Source organism: Echinops telfairi, unplaced genomic scaffold, assembly GCF_000313985.2.
Source record: "Echinops telfairi isolate 266 unplaced genomic scaffold, ASM31398v2 ScPeMD7_2573;HRSCAF=3158, whole genome shotgun sequence".
NCBI lineage: Eukaryota > Metazoa > Chordata > Mammalia > Afrosoricida > Tenrecidae > Echinops > Echinops telfairi.
In genome coordinates, this window is record NW_022106471.1 from 2,128,658 (window position 1) to 2,149,324 (window position 20,667).

General features: G+C 44.1%; 1 protein-coding gene across 10 annotated transcripts in view; it reads left to right on the forward strand.

Annotated features, from left to right (window-relative positions):
• AAK1 (AP2 associated kinase 1) overlaps positions 1–20,667 on the forward strand; it is a 202,259-nt gene that overhangs the window by 132,217 nt on the left and 49,375 nt on the right. For all 10 annotated transcript variants that reach the window (XM_045294131.1, XM_045294133.1, XM_045294138.1 and 7 more), the window contains exons 5-10: positions 2,435–2,556; positions 3,873–3,954; positions 4,399–4,531; positions 9,353–9,456; positions 11,261–11,340; positions 20,145–20,299. In XM_045294131.1, the coding sequence (XP_045150066.1) occupies positions 2,435–2,556; positions 3,873–3,954; positions 4,399–4,531; positions 9,353–9,456; positions 11,261–11,340; positions 20,145–20,299 (676 nt within the window). The remainder of the gene's footprint in view (positions 1–2,434; positions 2,557–3,872; positions 3,955–4,398; positions 4,532–9,352; positions 9,457–11,260; positions 11,341–20,144; positions 20,300–20,667) is intronic.

Here is a 20,667-nt window from a genome sequence, read left to right on the forward strand (position 1 = left end):
ATACTTGGAGTTGCCATGAGTTGGAATCGACTCAACAGCAACCCGTCCTCAGCAAACAGATCCTCCGGCTGGAACGTGGCGGTTGATGGTGATCTCTAGCGTTAGTTCGTCCAGATCCAGTTCCCAGCTCTCCCACCATTAGCAAGCGACACAGTCACCATTCACACCACTTTCTGCATCAGTAAAATGGAGACATGACTACGAAGATTAAGTGCTATATCATCCAGTGAAGAGTCCAATAGGCCAGCACTAAAAGTAGTACAAACTTAGTAAGTGATGGCTGTTGTCTTCATAACCTCTAAGTTAGATCAAAAACATTAGTGTGAAGGGGAGCTGATACCAAGGGCTCAATAGAAAGTAGATGTCTAGAAAAGAATGATGGCAGCATATGTGCAAATACACTTGATACAATTGATGTATGGATTATTATAAGAGCTGTAAGAGCCCCCAATAAAATGATCTTTTAATTTAAAAAAGATCAGTGTGGTTTTGTTAGACTTTTAAAAAGTTCCTAATGTGAATATATCCTCAAGACAGCTCAACTCTTTCATTTGTACAAATAAATTCATCTGGGAGCTTTATGAAACAGTTGAAGAAAATGCTTGCCTGCCTCAGCCTTGTCCCTTGGGGAGCAAGTCGCCCCTTAGAATTCTTAATCATAAGAAAGAGCCTCCTCCACACAAGCTGACAATCACAATTCACGCTGCCTCTGTGGCCAGAAATTTCAAGGTAAGATGTTTAAATTAATGCAATTCCAGGTTACTAGTGCTCCCAGGTGTACAAGCTAATTCTTTCTGGAGGCACAAGAAGCCCAGATCTCAAAGACTTCTCCCAGAAGAGACACTGAGCAATGTGCACTAACAACAACCCTAGCAAGAACCCCGCTATGGGTGGGGAGAAGGAAGAGCCGCAGGTTCCAAACCGACAGAGGTTTTAGAGACTGGAATGAGCAGATATGGACTGAAAAATAAAAACAAAGTAATTTTTAGAAGAATTAAAGTGCAGGCATAAGTACAATCTAAGAACCAGAGATTCATGGTAGACTAGATATTTCAAGGAGAACTGGTGGTCGACTTGGGTGGTTTGGTAGCCCCTGTTTTCATTCTCCTGACAAACAAACACCATGCGTTACATACATTTCATTAATTCTTTCGTGGATTCTACTCAGCTAACATCTGAGTGGGCCCTGTGTTAGAGAAAACTACAGGTATAGTTAGGACATTATGATGCTTCTCCTTAACGAGCTTATCTCTTGGCCTTGGTTTTCCAAAGGTGAGCTGTCTCTAGAAAGCTGAAGACAAAAGGCAGTGGAGACGACAGACTTGTTGGCCTAACACGATTCTTGGAGTGCCCTCTTGCTGCCCTAGTGTAGCCTGCCCTGCCCTCCAGCATACCAGTCAGCCCAGTGCACCTAGACTAAAAATTATTCCGTGTCTTGCGTCCTTCAGTGCCCTATTTTGGAGTTAAGGCACTTCTTTGGCAAAGTCCTTTGATTCCAGGGATTTTTCTGAGTTCTGGTCTTTGTAAGTTCATTATGACCCAGAAGTCTGCAGAAGTGATTCTTGCCTAAAGAATTCATTTATTTAAACACTGCGATGATATTTTAACAGGGGAACTTTCATTTACTCCAGGTCTTCACTTTGAGAAGTAACTAAAATGTAACAAATGTTACTTCTGAAAATCCTTGCCTGGTGTAGCCAAGAAATTGATGTATGTGCTCATAAGGTCCAAGTGAAGTAATGGATATCATGGAAGGACAGAGTGCTGCAGGAATGTTGGGAAGGAGTGACCTCTGTCTGAGCAGGGGCCTGGGGAAGGCTTCACGAGGGGGGGCATGTAAACAGGGCTTTGCAAGATACGTGGGCTTTTGATAGTGAGCAAAGAGATGTGGGGATCAAGAAGAACATTCTAGACCGGGGGTCGGCAAACTGTTTGTTCAAGCGCTGTATGTGGCTCTTTCGGTGGGTCAACGTGCCTCTGAAAAAAATTGAAGAAAAAAACACTAAAGGATATTGTTCAGATGATGGTGGTTTCATTTGTTTGTAAACACTTATTTACAGCTCTTGAATACATTTTAAATTGTCCTGAGGGACAGGATTGGCTCTTCTCTAAAGTTTGCCAGCCCTTGTTCTAGTCTGAAAGACCAGTGAGAACAAGGGCCCAGAGGCTTCACCCAGGGCTGGGAATGTGGACTGGGGCTGTTGCTTCTCGGTCACTAGTGCTTTTGTAGCGCTTTCCCCTGGTGTCCCCTGTGCCTGGCCTTTTGCTTCATGTTGGATGGCACCTGTTGGGATACTTGGAAGGGAGTAGCTTTCCTGTGTATGCTAGTCGGATTATCAGAAATACTTTATTTTTATGATTGCGAAGCTGAACTGTTACCTCTGCTGCTAAATGACAACCTGGACTGGGTGATTAATTGGGGAATGTTTTTCAGGTTGAAAATATCCTCTTGCATGACCGAGGCCACTACGTCCTGTGTGACTTTGGAAGTGCCACCAACAAATTCCAAAATCCACAATCCGAGGGTGTCAATGCAGTAGAAGATGAGATTAAGAAGTAAGCTGCCTCCTTGCTTAGAGTCTTGTTCATTTTCACATCGGCAATTTAACTGATTCCAGGGATTTTTCTGAGTTCTGGTCTTTGGATGATGTTTATAAGAGCAATCACAACATCCCACAACCTCATCAGTCACACTTTTAATGAACTCAGAACTGCTGTGTATTCCTTCTGTGCGCTAAAAGTCCTACAAAGCCTAGAGGAATTACGGTGAGTTGCATTGTTGACCTGGAGACCTGTCAGCATGGTGGGTTATCAACTGGGCTGCTAACCACCAGGTCAGTAGTTCAAACCCACCAACCACACTTCAGGAGAAAGAGAAGGTTGTCTGCTTCCATAAAGATTTACAACCTCGGGAACCCTCGGGAGCAGTTTACTCTGTCCTATAGGGTCTGTGAGTCTGAATCGATTTGATGGCAGTGGCTTATTTTTAAGGTTTTTAGGTAGCCCTGGTGGTGCATTGGTTAAGCACCCAATGCTCACTGCAGTGGTAGCCATTACAGCATCAGAAACCTTGTGGGGAACTGCTAGTCTGTCCTGTAGTATTGCTATGAGTTGCAAATGACTCAACAGTAGCAGGTTTTCAGGCTGCCTGTTGTTGGGTTGGGTTTTTGTTTTGTTTTTTTAAGATTGCTGAAGTCTGCAAATATTGAACACCTGACGTGTGCCAGAGAAAGATTGGGACATCAGGAAGGGTTTGACTATTACTACTTACTGTCAACAGCCTAGCTGGACCACTGATATCCTGATCCTCCCTCTGATTTCATGCATCACCCTGGGGAGCCTGTTCTATACCTAACCACAGCCCCAGCCAGGCTCCTGGGGCCAAAGCAGCTCAAGTCACATGCTTGCTAGCACCCAGATATTTACTTTGAGGGTGTGCTTTGATCACTTTTTTCTTTCTTTTTTGAGCCAGAGAAAAGAGGAAAATTAGTTCCCTGTGTGCCCCTGTTAAAACCAAGGACTCGTCATTCCACTCTGCTCCCATCCCAGCCAATACCCTCTCACTGCTGCTCCCCAGAGCATGTTTGGCCACCTTGAAAGGGATTCCTGTTTCTAGAAATACAACACAGCATGAGAAAATTTATAAACCACAAGGGTGGCATGGCCCTGATGTGCAAAACTGATGATACAACAAAAAGAACACCTGTTCATTTTATCTGCACTAGTATTTTATACCCCTTTGCCACATCGCTAACGGGGGCTGGACTCTCTTAAAATGTTCTGGGTTTGTTTTTTGAAGGTATTTCAGCCGCCTCTAGTTTTGTAATTACCTTGCTGGCGTTTGTTAACAAAAATTGTTCTCTTGGTTTTAGATACACCACACTGTCCTACCGAGCACCAGAAATGGTTAATCTGTACAGTGGCAAAATCATCACTACAAAGGCAGACATTTGGGTAAGTGCCAACTAACCTGTCCACACCTCAAATTTCAGTGACTTGACGGTGAACTCCAAAGGTTAATGCAGACGGGACCATATCATCCACTTAACTCTCCTGGTCATTTTTGAAATGAGGGGGCCAGCCACGGCTTCCTGAAGCCTGTCAAAGAGGATGCCTTCAGAGCCCTGTGACAATTACTTAGGTGACCTGCCCATTATTTAGGCATTCTTCACAGACATGTCACTGTTACTAGACATAAAGAGCTGAAATAATTGATCTATGCTGGAGCACAGTTTGGCAATGCAGGTAGAAATGGTGTGGTGCGTTCTGAATGGAAGTTTCTAAAACGTTGGTGGGGGTGGTTATTAAATCTGTTGTGAATGGTGTATCCACTGTTCCTCATGAGAATCATTTGCCTTTGTGGTTAATAAACCCCAATTGTTTTCTTTCCTTGTGTAGGCTCTGGGATGTTTGTTGTATAAATTATGCTACTTCACTTTGCCATTTGGGGAGAGTCAAGTGGCAATTTGTGATGGAAACTTCACAATTCCTGATAACTCTCGATATTCCCAAGACATGCACTGCCTGATCAGTAAGTATTTCAACTTTTAAAATGTCATTGTTTTTGCTTTTTTTTTTTTAATCTCTAATCTCTAGGAATATTTTGGAGGATGGCAAACAGAGCCGAGGAATTGGACTCCCAGCTTAATGGGTTGGATGCCAAGACAGAGAAATTAGCTGTTGGTGTTTAGGACCTCAAAGAGAACATAGTCTCAAACCTGGGCGGGTTGTGACAGTGGCGAGTGAAAGTGGTGGGTTCTTTTGCTCTGACTGAGCAGAGTGTCTGTGTTTTGAGCAGTACAGTGCTGGTGCGTTCTGCAGAGTCGATATGGAAGCGCTGGTACCAGAAGAAGTCCAGCTGACTCATCAAATGATAAGAAATTCATCTTTGCAAGGCTGAAAGCAATTCAGATGAAAATTATTGCAGTGCATTGGCTGGCATGAATACATAATTAAGCTATGCAACTCTATGAAACCAGGTTTTCCTGTCCCTTAAGTAAATCACTGGATTTTGATAAAAAGCACATATTGCTTTATTTTAAAATAGGATTTTTAAGATTGCCCACTCTTATGTATCATTATAGCTAGCATCTGTACTGGTGTTTATTACCCAGATAAAAGAATAATTTAGTACAGGCTAAAATTGTAGCGAAAAAAGGTTTTTATCATTTCCCTACATGAATCAAGACATCTGACATCTGTGTCTCAGCCATGACAGATTATAAACCCTGAGCCGCCCAGGCTGGGCCTGAGGAAGGAATTCACCTGGGAAGGGTAGAAAAGCAGCAGCTATCAGATGGAGCATCTGGTATTTGTTGAGGACCTACTTATACCTCATTGGATTCTTAGTGCCTTCTTTATATTAAATATAGTTAGGGTGTGTTTTGTTTTTAACTAAATTACAGATTTATTCATTTAAAAAAGCAGTATCACCCATGAGTGTGGTGCTCCCTTAAAAAAAATCATCTCTATGAGTTCAGACTGCCAACGTTTACTCTAAAGCCCAGACAAGAAGGCAAAGTAATCTATAAACTAGATCCCTAGAAGCAGAATAACCAGCATGGAACCATGATCAAGTTGACAGGCTGGGTAAAATGTAGCCAGTGTCACTGAGCAAATTGTTTACTGACTATTCAATAGGAGCCTAATTTGCTGTGTAAATTTGGCACTGAAAGCACATTAAGACATTATTCTTGTAAATTAGTTTTTTCTATTATAAAACGAAGAACACAGACTGAGAGGGTATAGAAAGTTTACCTACGGACATAGCCTTTGAGTAGCTACTTCCATTGTGCTGGTTTGATCAAACTCTCCTATTTATTAGCCAAAGAAAGGAGGAGGTTCTTAAAAGAAATGAGCCTGGCATTTAATGATTGTGGGATTGTTTTCAGAGATGAGGCATTGGAGCTATACTAGAATTATAGCTATGGAAATGAGATTGGAAGGAAATATGAGAACATAGCCAAATTTGATGTTAGTGACAGAATTTTTTTGAACTCTTTTTTAATGTTTCTGTAGTAAATTCATATTGAGCAAAAGAGCTCCTTATGTATGTCTATAATACTAACTTCTTGCCCAAACTGTGATCTATTTCACTTTATAACAGCTTGACAGTTCTACTGTCACACTAAACCCTGATGCCTAAATTTTAGTTTTTTAATGTTTTCTGTGTTTTAGGTGAAAGTTTGCAGTTTACATAGGTTGCCATTTGACAGTTCTGCATGATTTGTTCCAGAATATTGCTTACACTTTTTTTGTAATGTGTCAACATTTCCCGTTCTCACCTTTGTTTTAGGGTAAATGTTGATAATAGTTGACTATGTTAGGACTAGCATATTTGTGGGTGATAATTGCTTATTTTGCAATCCAATCTATTTCTGAGGGGAAAAGTGGCGACCAGGAGTGGCTTTAGTTTCAAGTTCAAGTGTATCTTGGTGGGTCCTCTGACAGTCCTGTAAATCTGGACCTTTGTTTTTGTTCTATGTGTTTTCCTTTCTGTCCAGGGCCTTCTATTGTGTCCCAGTCACTTTGGTTGTGGTAGCTGGGCACCGTCTACTTCTCCTGGTCTCAGGCTAGATGGGTCACAGTTCTTGCAGGCTTTTAAGCCTGTGGCCTCGTTTTCCTCCCTTGACCCTCTGGTGTCCTTCATTCTCTCTTGCTGCAGACAGCGTCGACCAGCAGTTGTATATTAGGTATTATATATTAGGTGGCCGTTCAAGAGCTTTTTTTTTACATTAAAACAATCATTTTATTGGGGGCTCATGCAACTCTTATCACAATCCATCCATCCATCCATTGTATTGAGCACATTTGTCCATTTGTTGCCATCATCATTCTCAAAACGTGCTTTCTACTTGAGCCCTTGGTATCAGCTCTTCATTTTTTAATGAGCTGCATTGACACGGTATTGACAACAATGGGCTCAAATATAGCAAAGCTTGTGATGGTGCACAGAACTTTGAAATACTTTATTGTGTTGTATAGAATGTTACTGTGAGTTGGAACTGAATTGAAGGTACCTAACAATAAAATATAGTCCTATGAGCTATTTCTCAGGTAGAGTTCTACTTACATATAAAACTATCTATAGATTGAGTTTGATATAAACCCTTGAAAATGTTATAATAGGAATCTCTGAGTGGCACAAATGGTTAGACATTCAACTACTTTTAAGGTCTCAGATACGAATCACTAAACTATGAGATACAGAATGTTGTCCTTATAAACTTCATCGGAAATGATGTCACTTGACTGAACTGGCCCCTGAGCCTATGATCCCAAGATGTCAAACCCAGTAAGCCTATCCTGAGAGGTTTTCGGTTGTGTCTAGCTCGTATCATAACTGGGTCCCCTGTGGTTTGTTGGTTTGTTTAATTATCCATATGATTATATGTGTAACCCATGCCTACAGATGCACCTGGACATGCACACTCACATAGGCACACGTACGTTCCTCTACACTAATGCACACCCCTGTCTGAATTGAAGATGGTTGCCCTTGCCCCTGCTTATCCCCCTCGCAGCTCTTCAGCTTCTGTTGGTGGTGTGGTCGCCATTCAAGCCTGTGTGGCTGAAACTGGAGTTCTTCCTCTGGATCTAGCTGGAATTCTGGGGTGGTACAAACCTAACATGCTTGGTTGCCAACTCCAAGGTTGAAGGTTCAAGTTTACTCGGAGGTGCTTCAGAAGAAAGGCTTGGCGATTCCCGCGGAGAAATCCGCCTTTGCACACCCCGTGGAGCCCAGTTGGACTCTGACACATGGGTGACCGTGAGTCACAGCTGACTCAACGGCGACTCGTTGGATCTTGACAGCCAAGGAGAAGGAAGAGCCAGTCATTTCCTGCCGTGTTTTGTGCCACTGAGTTGCTTTCGACTCACAGTGAGAACAAACTACCTCCGCATCCTGCCCCATCCCCACAATCGCTGCGATGTGTGAGCCCATTGCTGCCAACCCCGGTCAATCTGTCTCCTTGAAGGTCATCGTCTTTTCTGCTTACCCTCCACTCCGCCAAGCATGCTGTCTTTCTCCAGGCTGGTTCCTCCTGATAACACGTCCAGAGCACGAGTCCTCTCTTCAGCTGCTTTTGTTCTCGCTTTTGAATTTCTCCTGTTTCTATTACATGCTCTCTAATCTCTTTACTGTCACCATACTATATATAGACAGCTCATGCCTGTACTAGTGGATTGGGCACCAGCCTCTGTCATCCTCCTTCAGTCTAGCTTACATAACCCTCAACCACCAGAGTGATTTTACAACACCCCACCGGGCCCCTATTCAGTACACTTTGGGACATTCCTTTTCCATCTGCCAAGTCCTTTGCCGCGATGGCTCTTTCACCTAAAATGTCCCCATCTCCAAGGACTGGCTCTAGCCCTTCTTTTCCAAGACCTTTGTAGAACATCGAGTTTTTATGAACTTAGTGTGTAAGCCATTCATTTTATTACTTATGCAATACATTGCCTTACATTGTGTGTGTGTGTATTTCTCAAAGCTTTTTTTTTTTTTAATCCTGGGGTTTTATCTGAACTTCCGAGAAGGGAAAAGCTTAAATGGCTTAGCGATAGACAAATGATCGATGGATCAGGTAAAAGTGATCCGCATATGTTACCCTGTGGTTTCTTTGAAATCAGCTAATGTCTCCAACGGGGGAAAAAACAAAGTAAATGATCAGATTTGGGTTTTGGTTACATTTAGCAAGAACAATCATTTGTTGAGCCAGAAATTATGCACTGAAGAAGTCAGGAGCAAAACCACATGGCCTCTTACGTATCCGAATATGAAGACGGTGGGTTGAGTTGTGGTAGACTTCTTCCTTTCCAGGCAGGAGACCCAGTTCAGTTTCTGTCCAGTGTTCCCTCATAGGCAGCTACCACTCATCTGTCTGTGGAGGCTTGCATGGTTGGTCTATGCTAAACAAGTTTTAGTAGAGCATTCGGACCAGCAGACTAGGAAGAAAGGCCTGGCAGTCTGCTTCAGAAAATCAGCCAGCGAATCGTAGCCATCCTGTCTTGTGAGTGGTGTTGTCATGAGTTGAGGGCTGACTCCACCGCAGCTAACAACCACAGCAGCCTCACCATCATCCTTGTTGTCTAGACAGAGAATGGGAACTGCCAGTATCTTTGTTGCCATTCTGTTATTTTCTTGTGAACAGTAAGAATTTTAAGAAAGTAGGTTTTTTTGTTTCTTTCCTTTTTTTTTCTGACAAAAGGCTAATTGTGTCGTCTGACTTTTTGTAAGGTATGAAAATTTTAAAAACACAACTTGGAAGTAAAGGATGGGCCGATTATACATTCTAGCTACTAACACAACTTTTAAGGTATTATTAAATAAGTTGTCATATATTTGTCTTAGGATATATGTTGGAACCAGATCCTGACAAAAGGCCAGATATTTACCAGGTCTCCTACTTCGCATTTAAACTCCTCAAGAAAGAATGCCCAGTTCAAAATGTACAGGTATGTGAATGGTGGGTTTTTTTTATTTTTTAAGAAAAGTAAATATCAAATTGCCACTTAAAATCCCAGGGGTGTTAATCAGCCTTGTACTTGAATATAGATGCTTTAGCTACAAGGGGACATTCAAAAGTAACTATGAAGCAACTGTTATAAAAGGAATCTAATTTTCACATAAAATTTAATTTTAAAATTGAGGCAGTTACATGGAGGAGAAAAATACTCCAGGGATGGAGTCAAATCTCTGAGGTAAAGATTTGACCAACTTCATGTCTTGTCAACTTTCATAGTTCTCAGAACACCTGTTGTAATTACCTTCTAGGTGATGAGGTGGCTTTTCCTGGGGCAACATCTGGATCTGCCCTTCTGCTGGGATTTACACCACTTGTTCCGTGTCTCCTTCAGCGCCGCAGAGCTTTCTTAGCTCTTGTTTCTGCTGTTGACCATCTCTGACCCGCCTTGCAATTCTTCTACCCTCGCCACACACATCAGGCCCTGGGAATGCTTTCTGTGCTTTGTAATCATAAAGTGTACACTCACAGTTATCAGAGTACAATGCTTATGAACACCCTTTTTATAATCTTAGCATATTTTTCCTGTCATGTTATGAACTAACTCTTGAATATTTGAGTAATGAGTGCCATAATAGATCAGGGTCTAATAGAATGTCCTCTTACTAGTTTTTAAAAATATGAACTGTTTTATGTCCATTGGGCTCGAGGGTACTAGTAAATAACACTTTCACTTCCACATTTGGGAATCAGATTCGAGGGTCAAAATATTGACTATTACTGATAAAGTGGAGTCAAAGAACATAGCTTGCCCAGTCAGGCTCCCTAACATTAGATACACACGACTTAGGAACAAAAGCCTGCTTTTGGAGGGCAAGAAGGCGCAAATGACCTGAGCTTCTCCTCCCAGTCTTATCCGTCAGATAAATTATTCTCTGTGAAGGAGAAATGCCTGAAGGACAGCGAAGCTGACAGCTTTTCTAGCAGAAATCCCTCCCCCGAGGAAACAGTAAAGGAAATGGGATGTCCCTCCTAAAAGCCAGTCATGTAACTTGGTGCTGTGCTGGTTGGGTGTCACACATTACAATGAGGATTCCCGGATAAGCTCCTCCGCTTGTTCGGTTTGCTTTTGTTGCCCCAATTCCCCATTCATAACGTGAAGTACCCTGACAGGAAGCATTCTGACAGGAACCTGCTTTTAAAAAGGACACTTCCCGACTGCCACGCCACGTCTCTCCACCACCAGTGGAGGGTGTTCTGTAGTCGTGGACAGCGCGTGCTCCCTCTAGAGGTCACATCCGATGGGTGGTGCAGAATCCAAGCCAGAGGAGCTCTGCTTTCAAGGCCTGTGGACTGAGTAATGGATCACGCTTTGGGGGAGTTGGACTGAGCACCCAAACTCATTGGCATGTTGGTTTTCATTTGTGCATTTTAACCAGAAGCATGACTCCTCCCTGCCTTGGCACTGTAGCCCGCTGGGAGGGAAGCTTAAGTCTCACAGGTGACAGGCTTCTCTCGTACATTCCTTTCATGACTTCATTTCTAAGCTGTGCTGTGGAACTAAAAGATGACAGGGATCAGACACCGATGATGTGCGCCTGGTCCAGTGCTGCCTCTCTCTTGGGCAGCTCTGGGAGGGATATACACGCGGTTCTCTTCCCTTTCTCCTATAGATTGAGGCCTGGAAACTACTTGGGAAGACTCCTATCAGCCATCAGGCTGGCTAATGTTCTACACCCCACTGCACCTCCCCCAAAAGCGATGATGTCTTTTCTCTCTCTCTCTCAATTCTATAGAATGCTCCCATTCCTGCAAAGCTTCCTGAACCAGTGAAAGCCAGTGAGGCAGCTGCAAAAAAGACCCAGCCAAAGGCCAGGTAAGAATTGCCTTAGGGTGTACCTGCCTTCTCCCTGCTGCTCTGTTAGCCCGGTGGGCCTTTTCTGTTTCGGGATTCTTCTACTGCCGTGACCCAGAGGCTGTACAGGACAGGAAAACAAGCTTCCGGGGCAGAAGCTGTTCTGTGGGCCTACAGAGGAATGTAACAAAATGCTCTGATCTACAATGAAAGAGAATCACAAACTCTACAGCTGTTTCCCTTGCATAGGGTTACGCTAAGTGCCCTGCACATGTGTCCTGGCCCAAGTGTAGCCTCATTCACCATCCCAATCCCCCTCCCCCTCCGCACCCCATTTCTTTTCTTTCAGCCCTATAAGGAAGGACTGGTCAGAGCACTGAGCAGTAAAAGACAGTCTTCACGGCCTCAAATCCCTTCATCTTGTAGCGCTTGCTTCCCTTAGTGGAGAGTGGATTAGGATCGCTTTCTACCCACGTAGACAGGGTGATGGTTCTCGATGCCCCTGTAAGTGGGAAACAGCTAGAGAAGGGCCGACCCCCCTCCCAGTCTCATATAGAAGCGTGTGTGTGAACTCTCAGTGGGGGAATGAGACAGGAGGGCAAGGGAGCTAAGGTGGGGATCCGGACAGAGTATGTGCAGGACCCATGACAACACCCACCCCCCCTCCATGGAGAATCTCCATGCAGGAACCTTTAAAAAGAGTTTTATGTGTGTGTGGGCTGGGGAGATGGCAAGAACTAGAGTCTGTCCATGCTGGTTGGGTAACATTTTCTTCCTCCTTCAACTCTCAAAAACTTAGTACCATCAAGTCTATGCCGACTGACAGCGCAACCCTACAGGACAAGGTAGAGCTGTGCCTGTGGGTTCCCAAAAGTGTAACTCTTGGGCAATGAATGTATGTGCTTTACACATTTCATGTATGTATGGATTGTGATAAGAGTTGTATGAGCCCCTAATAAAACGATTTTTAAAAAAAAAGTGTAACTCTTTGCAGGAACAGAAAGTCCTGTCTTTCTCCCAAGGAACGACTGGTGGTTTCAAACTGCTGACCTTACGGTTAGCAGCCCAACGCATAACCCCTGCATCCCCGGGACACCTCTCTTCCTCCTAGGAGCTTCCAAAGTAAATTCTCTTGTGATGCTCCCCCCACAAAAAAACCCAATTAAAAAAAAAAATGACTTAGTCTTAGCTAATTCCTTTCTGTGTTACTTGGGTGTGCCAAGGGACCATTAAAAAGAAAATTTTTTTTAGAGGAATAAGGTCACGTGAGATTAACTAGAGAGCCCTGATGGGCTGAGGAGAGACGTCAGGTGATAGTCTAACCCAAAAGGCGAGGAGAACACGGGGTCAAAGGCAGTGACCCGGGCAGCCCTAGGCCTCGGAGCTGTGGCCTCCTAGGAAGGAGCCCGCCTTCATCTGCCCACAGCACTCTGGCACAGCCTGTGGAAGCACGGCCCGGGCCCTCTTGGCAGTGCCTTTGAGAGCATTGCCCTCAGACAGTGGTTCTCAACCTTCCTCATGCCACAACCCTTTCTTCCAGTTCCTTATTCTCGTTGCTACTTCATAACTGTAATTTAGCTACTGTCATGAATCGGGCGACCCCTGTGAAAGGCTCCTTCAACCCCCAAAGGGTCACGACCCACAGGCTGAGGACCACTGCCCTTCAAGCTCTTGCTCACTTCCACCCCTGCAGCTGACAGTCTGTAAGGCACCTTCTCATGGCCGCCAGGCCTTCCACATGGCACATTCTGGGGGTGGCCCAGGAGATGTTTGTAATGCCCTCATTTTTTCCCTACCACACTCCCGTGACAGGGAAATGTTAGTCACAAACGATGTCAACGCAGTATGCAGATAAAAATGTGTGAAGTTTAGCACCACAGTAAAAAAGCTTCTGTATTTAAAAAACAAAAAACAAAAACCTTGACTATTTATAGAATGCTTAGTGTGTGCTCTTCCAGATGTGGCTCTGAAATGATGAGACATTGATTTGTAACAAACTTAGCCAACTGCATGTCCATGTTCTGACTTCTTAGGTTTTCTGTTTTGGAAGTTGCTTCTGCCATGCCCCGCCCTTTCAGACTTGCCATTGGGACCAATTTAATTAGCTTCATGTGCCGTCCTCTAAAATCCCCAGCACTCAAGCTCACTGCCCCCGAGTCCATGCTGGCTCAGAGTGACCCTATAGGACAGGATAGAACTGCCCCGAGGGCTTCTGAGACTGTCACTCTTGACGGGAGTGGAAAGTCACATCGTTCCCTTTCCCAGTTCCCACAAAGCACGCGTTAGATAACAACAAATCCATATTTGCATGGGTCTCTGCTGTGCCCAGAGTGACTGCCCTCACAGCATCGTATCTAATCCCCAGTCCCGACAGGTGGTTTATCTTCCCCTTAAACCAGTGTTCCCCAAAGTGGGCAATATAGTGCTGGAACTGGATCCAAGGGGGCTGCAAAAGCCAATGTCCACACATGTTGCTGGATTAGTTTCCAGGAGTGTGCTGAGTAATACCATTCTGAAAAGGGAGCCAGTGTGTCAGACGAGTTTGGGAACCTATGCCCTAAACTCTATTTTTAAGTACACACGCTATTCTCTAAGGCATTATGAGTCCTATAATGCTTTACCTAAATAATAAGCCTGTGATGGGGTTGTTTCCCCATACAGTCTCATTTTACAGATGAATTAAAAAACAACAACAAAAAACACCTCACTGCCCAGAGGCACCCGACTCCTTAAGTCAGCCTCCTGCCAGAAAGCTCTGTGGGCTGGGAAGCCCCCTGCTGGCCCCCTGCGCTGGCTTCTGGTTCTGCTGCTGCTGCTGCTGCTCTGTCACTTCTCCGTGTCAGAACTGCCTCCTGGACTAAGATGCTCACTGCACAGAGATCTCGGGCCCAGAGGATACACTTCCCTCCTGGCTCTTGCTGCTAGTGAGAGTCCCCCTCCTGCTGGAGAGGGCTCACTTTACACCCAGCTGGACGGCATCCACAGTGAATCCTGTTAACAAGCTCTCCCAACTGAACCCCATTAGAGTCACCCCTACCTTCTTACCCAGATCCATCAGGAAAAGGTCATTTGGTGGGAGTTTCAAAGACTATGGTGAGCAGAGCCACGCTAAATAATTCACTGCCCCGCTGTCAGGGATTAGTAAAAGGCAAGATCAGAACTCCGAGGTTCACGCTCCATCTATTGTGTACGTTAAGTAATCAGGCCTGGATCACAGGTAGACTGACTTGGACCCAGACCTCCCTCCTGGCTGCGTGGTCTGCCTATTTTCGCAGCACGTTGAGTTTCAGACACACTAACCGCTTGGGCGCCTTCGAGTTAAAAACCAGTTGTGCAGTCATTGAGGCATTTGGTTCACACGTCTACCTTGTGGAGCAGGTATTGTTTCCCCCATTGTGCATGTGAGGAACCCAAACCGGAGACAGGCTGATGTGCTCACTACAGGCAGTGAGTGAGTGCAGAACTGGAGCTCAGAAATCCTCTGAGTCCACATTCCATTGTTTCCACGATGACCGAAACAACAACAAAACAGTATAGAAGCACCTTCATCCATTCATTCATTTTTGTACACCGAAACCGATTCAATTCAGTTCAATAACTTCTGCATGTATAATTCAGTGGCAGGAATTTCGTTCTTCATGATGTGCAACTTTTGCTGTTACGGAGGGTGACTTTGTATTAAAAAACTGTACGCGCTAAGTGTACGGTTCGTTGACATTCATCATGCTGTGCAGCCATTTCATCTACGCGCTAAGTGTACGGTTCGTTGACATTCATCATGCTGTGCAGCCATTTCATCTTCCCAGGGCGGCACTCAGTATCCCTTAACCACAAACTCTCCCTTCCTTCCCCTTCCCAGGGCCTGGTAGCCACTGCTCAACATTAGTTCCCTGTCCGCTTGCTTGTTGTTGATAGCTCATGGAAGGGGTACAAGGAAGTTGTTAGCAAGCAGTCTATTCACCTCCCTTACATTGGGCTTCGTCATTTTTAATACTTTCTCTTCTTCCAACATAATGTCCCACTTACCTTCTCACCTTCCTTCTCAAGGTTGCAGCCCCTTTCGAATGTGATAGCTTTCATACACCACCTCTCTGCTAGCAGAGTGCCAGTGGAAAGCTACTGAGCCTAGAGCAGACAAGATACCTTGGAGGCATGTCTTGGGAAGGACTAGAGCCAGCTGCTTTGCTTCCTGTTTTGCATCTCATAGAGGCTGTGCTTGACATATTTTGGAAATATTCATGAGGCTTGTTTATTTTGGTCTTAATAACGTCAGCCATCCTCCCTAAAGTGCTTTTTCGAAGCGCAGATGACTGTGGTCTGTGTTAGATATTAACCAACTGCCTGTACTGCTGAATAATTAAGGTTGGCACCTAAGCTTCAGTACCACCGTAAGGAGCACGGGACCACATGGCAGCCCTCTCTGTTTAGATGGATTTGACTGTGAATTCTAGAAATTCCAAAATGTTGTTATTAGGCCCCAGCTTATAACAACTGTGTGCAACAGAATGAAACATTGCCCAGGCTGCACCATCCTCAGGCACCTGGAATGCAGGTCTTTCCCCCCGGAACCATGCAGCCAGTTTACTCACTCGGAAGAAACAGAATGTTTTTTTAGAAAGTGAATACCAGCTAGGAGGGTTACAGCAATGCAAGCCGGCTCTGTGGTGTCCTGTTGGAGACCAGAATTCAGAGAGGAAAAAGTTACATTTTACCTTGGAATTTATACTTTGGGTAATCACGTCCTGAGGTTTTACTTAACTCAGGAAACAGTTCAACATGAGCAAGCAAACAGAAGAATAAAGTTCATTTATCACTTAGTCTTAGGCCAATGGCAGGATGTTTTTGTTGATTAGATAGTAGAACCGAGCTTTTAATTACTAGCAGGTAAATAAGAGAAGAGCCCAGGAGGGGAAAAGGTGTTAATACCAAGGTCTCAAGCAGAAAGAAAATGTTTTGAAATGACAATGGCAACATATGTCAAATGTGTTTGATAAAGTTGGTGTGTGGGTTGTTATAAGAGCTGTAGGAGCCCCCAATAAAATTATTTTTCATTAAAATAAATAAAATAAGAGCAGACTTATAGAGTCATCTAGTTCTTCTAGGTAATAATACCCATGTCTGACCTGTTTGTCTTTGTATCAAGTTTTAAAAGTTCCATGGAGCAATAACCTGGGTTAGACTCGCAGCCATTGCTAGTTGAGTGCATTCTTGCAGCTATGGAGTCGACTCCTCTCCTTGGGGGTCTTCCACTTCTTCTCTGACCCTCAGATTTAGGAAGCACGATTTCCTTCTCCAGGGACTAGCCCACCTGGGAGTATGCCCAAAGTTTGTAAGACAAAATCTCATCCTTGCTTGCAAGGATTGTTCTGCCTCTACATCTTCCAAGACAGGTTTGTTTGTTCTTTTGGCTGCTTGTAGTACAGTCACTGTTTTTTCACGACACCATACTTCAGATGGTCGATTCTCCTCTGGTCTTCCCGATTCATTATCTGGCCTTTGTGTGCATACAAGGCAAGTGAAACTAGTATGGCTTAGTCAAGTGCACTTTTGTTCTCAAAGCACACTTGCTTTTTAACTCTTTAAAGAGAAGAGGTCTTTGTGCAGCAGAAGTACCCAAATGCCGCACATCACTTAACTTTCTTGACTGCTGCTTCCTTGGGTGTTGACTGTGGAGTCAGGTAGAAGCACGTCGTCGACCACTTCATTCTTTCCCGTTTATTGTGCTGTTACTTAGTGGCCCAATTGAGAGGATGTTTGTTTTCCTTTTACACTGAGGTGCAATCCATACTGAAGGTTTTCATTTTTGTGTCATCTGCACATCACAGGTGGTTAATGAGTCTTCCTCTAATCCTGTGTCGTGTTTGTCTCCATATCGTCCAGCTTCTCAGATGATTGGCTCAGCATATACATTGAAAGGGTAGAACGCTGACACATGCCTTTCCTGATTTTAAACCACGCAGTATCCCCTTTTTCTGTCTGAATAATTGCCTTTCGGTCATGTAAGGCTCTGCATAAATCAAATTAAGTGTTCTAGAATTCCTGTTCTCCACGATGTTGTTCATAATTTATTGTGATCCAAAAAGCTGAATGCCTTTCCATAGTCAACCATCATCCTCGTATTTTCCGCTGTAATGAATATGAAAAGGTTAGACGTTTCAAACATGAGAGGGAACACATACAGATGGATACCTTAGGCATTAGTGAGTTGAAATAGATCGCACAGTCACGTCAGTGACACATGCAAAAGGAACTGTGTTACATTCATCATCAAAAAGAACACTTCAAGGTCTGTTCTGAACCACAACACTGTCAGGGATAGGATAATATCCATGTGCCCACAGGGAAGACCAATTCTTATGGTTATTATTCAGATTCACCCACCAGCTATCAAGGCCGAGATGAAGAGATTGGAGATTCTTACAAGCGTCTGCAGTCCCAAATGAATCAAACATGCAATGATAATGACCAGTGATTGGAATGCAAAAGTTAGAAACAAAAGTGTCAGTACTTGGACCTCACAAGATATAATACAAAAGAGTTGCATTGAAAGAAGTCCTAGAGAACCCAAGTACAACCTTGAGTGTATTTCACCTGAATTTAGAGACCGTCTCAAGACTAGATTTGATACATTGAACACTAATGACTAAGGACCTGTGGGAGGACATTATACACGAGGGAAACAAGCTCATTAAGAAGGGAAGGAGGCACCCCACTATCATGACCTCAATTCTACCTTACAAATTGGATTAGACTAGAGCAGGGGTCCTCAAACTTTTCAAACAGGGGACCAGTTCACTGTCCCTCAGACCCGTTGGAGGGCCGGACTATAGTTTAAAAAAAACAAAACTATGAACACATTCCTATGCACGCTGCACATATCTTATTTTGAAGTAAAAGGGCAAAACGGGATAAAAACACCCAGTGGGCCGCAGTTTGAGGACGCCTGGACTGGAGCATGCACACTGCAACAGATAGAGCCCACAACACAGGGAATCCAGGATAGATAAACCCCTCATGGCCAACAAGGAGAGTAGAGATACCAAGAGGATGAGGGGATGGTGCGGGGAGAAGGGGGGGGAATCGATCTCAAGGATCAACATAGAACCCCTTCCCAGGGGGATGAATAATGGAAAAGTGGGTGAGGGGAGACAGAGGACGATGTAAGATATGGAAAAAAATAGTCTCTAACTTATCAGGGGTTCGTGAGGGAGGGAGGGGGAAGAAATGGGGAGCTGATACAAGGGGCCTAAGTGGGAAGAGAATGCTTTGAAAATGATGGTGGCGGCAAATGTGCTTGACACATTAGAGGAATGTATGGATTGTGATCAGAGATGTAATCGCCCCCAATAAAAGTATTTTTTAAAAAGGGAAGCAGGGAGGAAGGGCCAACCAATAATGGATGTCAGAAGAGACTGAAACTTACTCTTCAATGTAGAATAGCTACAACATATAGAAGTCCAAAATAGCAGTAGTTTATACAAGGCAGATTGTTTTGTTTTGTATCCCACCTATAAACAATGTCCGGGCCAGTTCTGCTTCATAAAGCCCTCGAGGAACTAGGCTTCTTCAAACTTACCACTCAGTCATCCCTGCATGCGACTCTCACCTGATGGACCAATATGGTAACATCCCTCTTTCTGGCAGCACAGTCAAAAGTAGGGGAGAGAGGCAAACTGACTGTTCTTAAGGTGTCTAGAAGCTATCACATAATATTACATTCAGATCTCACATGGCCATCCCTACTTGCAAGAGATCGACTAACGCAATCTTTACTCTGATGACACAGCTAAAGACATCCTTTCCAAGGTAGAAAGGGTGTATACATAAAGAGTATCCCAGATCCTTTTCCTTGAATTATTTATTTGTTTTAGTTGTCTTATTAAATTTACTAATTTTCATACTTTTATTATATTTGGGTCATTTTATAAGTTCTTAGCAACATGTAGAGTTCCTTCTGCAGGCGAAACCGGCTGCCTCAGCCCCGTTTGTATCACTACTCAAAGTGTGTCTTGGGAACTCCTAGGACAGGCATCCTCAAACTATGGCCCACGGGCCACATGCGGCCCGCCGAGGACATTTATCCTGCCTGTCGGGTGTTTTTTCCCCCATTTTGTTTTTTGACTTCAAAATAAGGTATGTGCAGTGTGCATAGGAATTTGTTCATCGTTTTTTTTTTAACTATAGTCCAGCCCTCCAACGGTCTGAGGGACAGTGAACTGGCCCCCTGTTTAAAAAGTTTGAGGACCCCTGTCCTAGGAGATCATGTGGTAAAAATATCAAACTTGGGAAACATTGTATCTATACTCTTTTAAGATTCTCTATGAACGTTCACACCTAAGAAATTGTGAGATATCCTGAAGGGAAGAAATCGCTCAGGTGTATTTTTCTCAGCGCATTAAAAACTTATTTGTCCCCAGCATTTTGTCTTTCATAATATCTAATAACAGTAGTGCTGTTGGTGTAGTGAGTTATGCATCGGACTGCCAACTAGAAGGTCAGCAGTTCGAAACCACAGGAAAAAGATGACGAGACTGTCTACATCTGTAAAGGGTTAAAGTCTCAGAATCCCGCAGGGGCTGTTCTACTCTGTCCTCTAGGGTCACTATGAATCTAAATCACCTTAGTGGCTTTGCGGTTTTTGTTTTGTGGAATAACTGAGTAACTTCCTGTAAAGTACCCTTTGGGAAATACTGATCAAACAGATAATTGGAAGGTTAGAATGTGGAGGTGAAATCGTGACCTTTCCCCATGTTCTTGCACTGTAACATAAATTGTGTGTGTGTGTGTGTGTGTGTGTGTGTGTGTGTGTGTGTTTCCTTTTGTAGATTGACAGATCCCATTCCTACCACGGAAACTTCAATTGCACCCCGCCAGAGGCCGAAAGCTGGGCAGACTCAGCCAAATCCAGGAATCCTTCCCATCCAACCAGCCCTGACACCCCGAAAGAGGGCCACGGTGCAGCCCCCACCCCAGGCTGCAGGTCAGTGATGACATGGGTTGAAACATGGTACACCGGAGTGGTTTCAAAATGACGAGAAACTCATAGAAAGCTTCGTTTTACTTCAGGAAGGGCAGGTGCATAAAGAATAACAGTTCACCTTCAATAGGAGGTGAGCTGCGTTGGGATGTGTATGGCAAGTACCTAGAAAAGCCTCTCATTCAATTCCGAGCTGCGTGTCCACGACTACTGACTCTTTGCCCATGTTGTCCCAAGTCTTGGCTCCGCCGGGGTGACAGTGGTCCATTGGTCCCAGGTCCACCTCTATTTCATGTCCGTTATGTTCTTCCCACGCCTTTTAAGAGGCAAGCCTTGCCTCTGTTTGACACTCAAAGGGGTTGTTTCTGGAA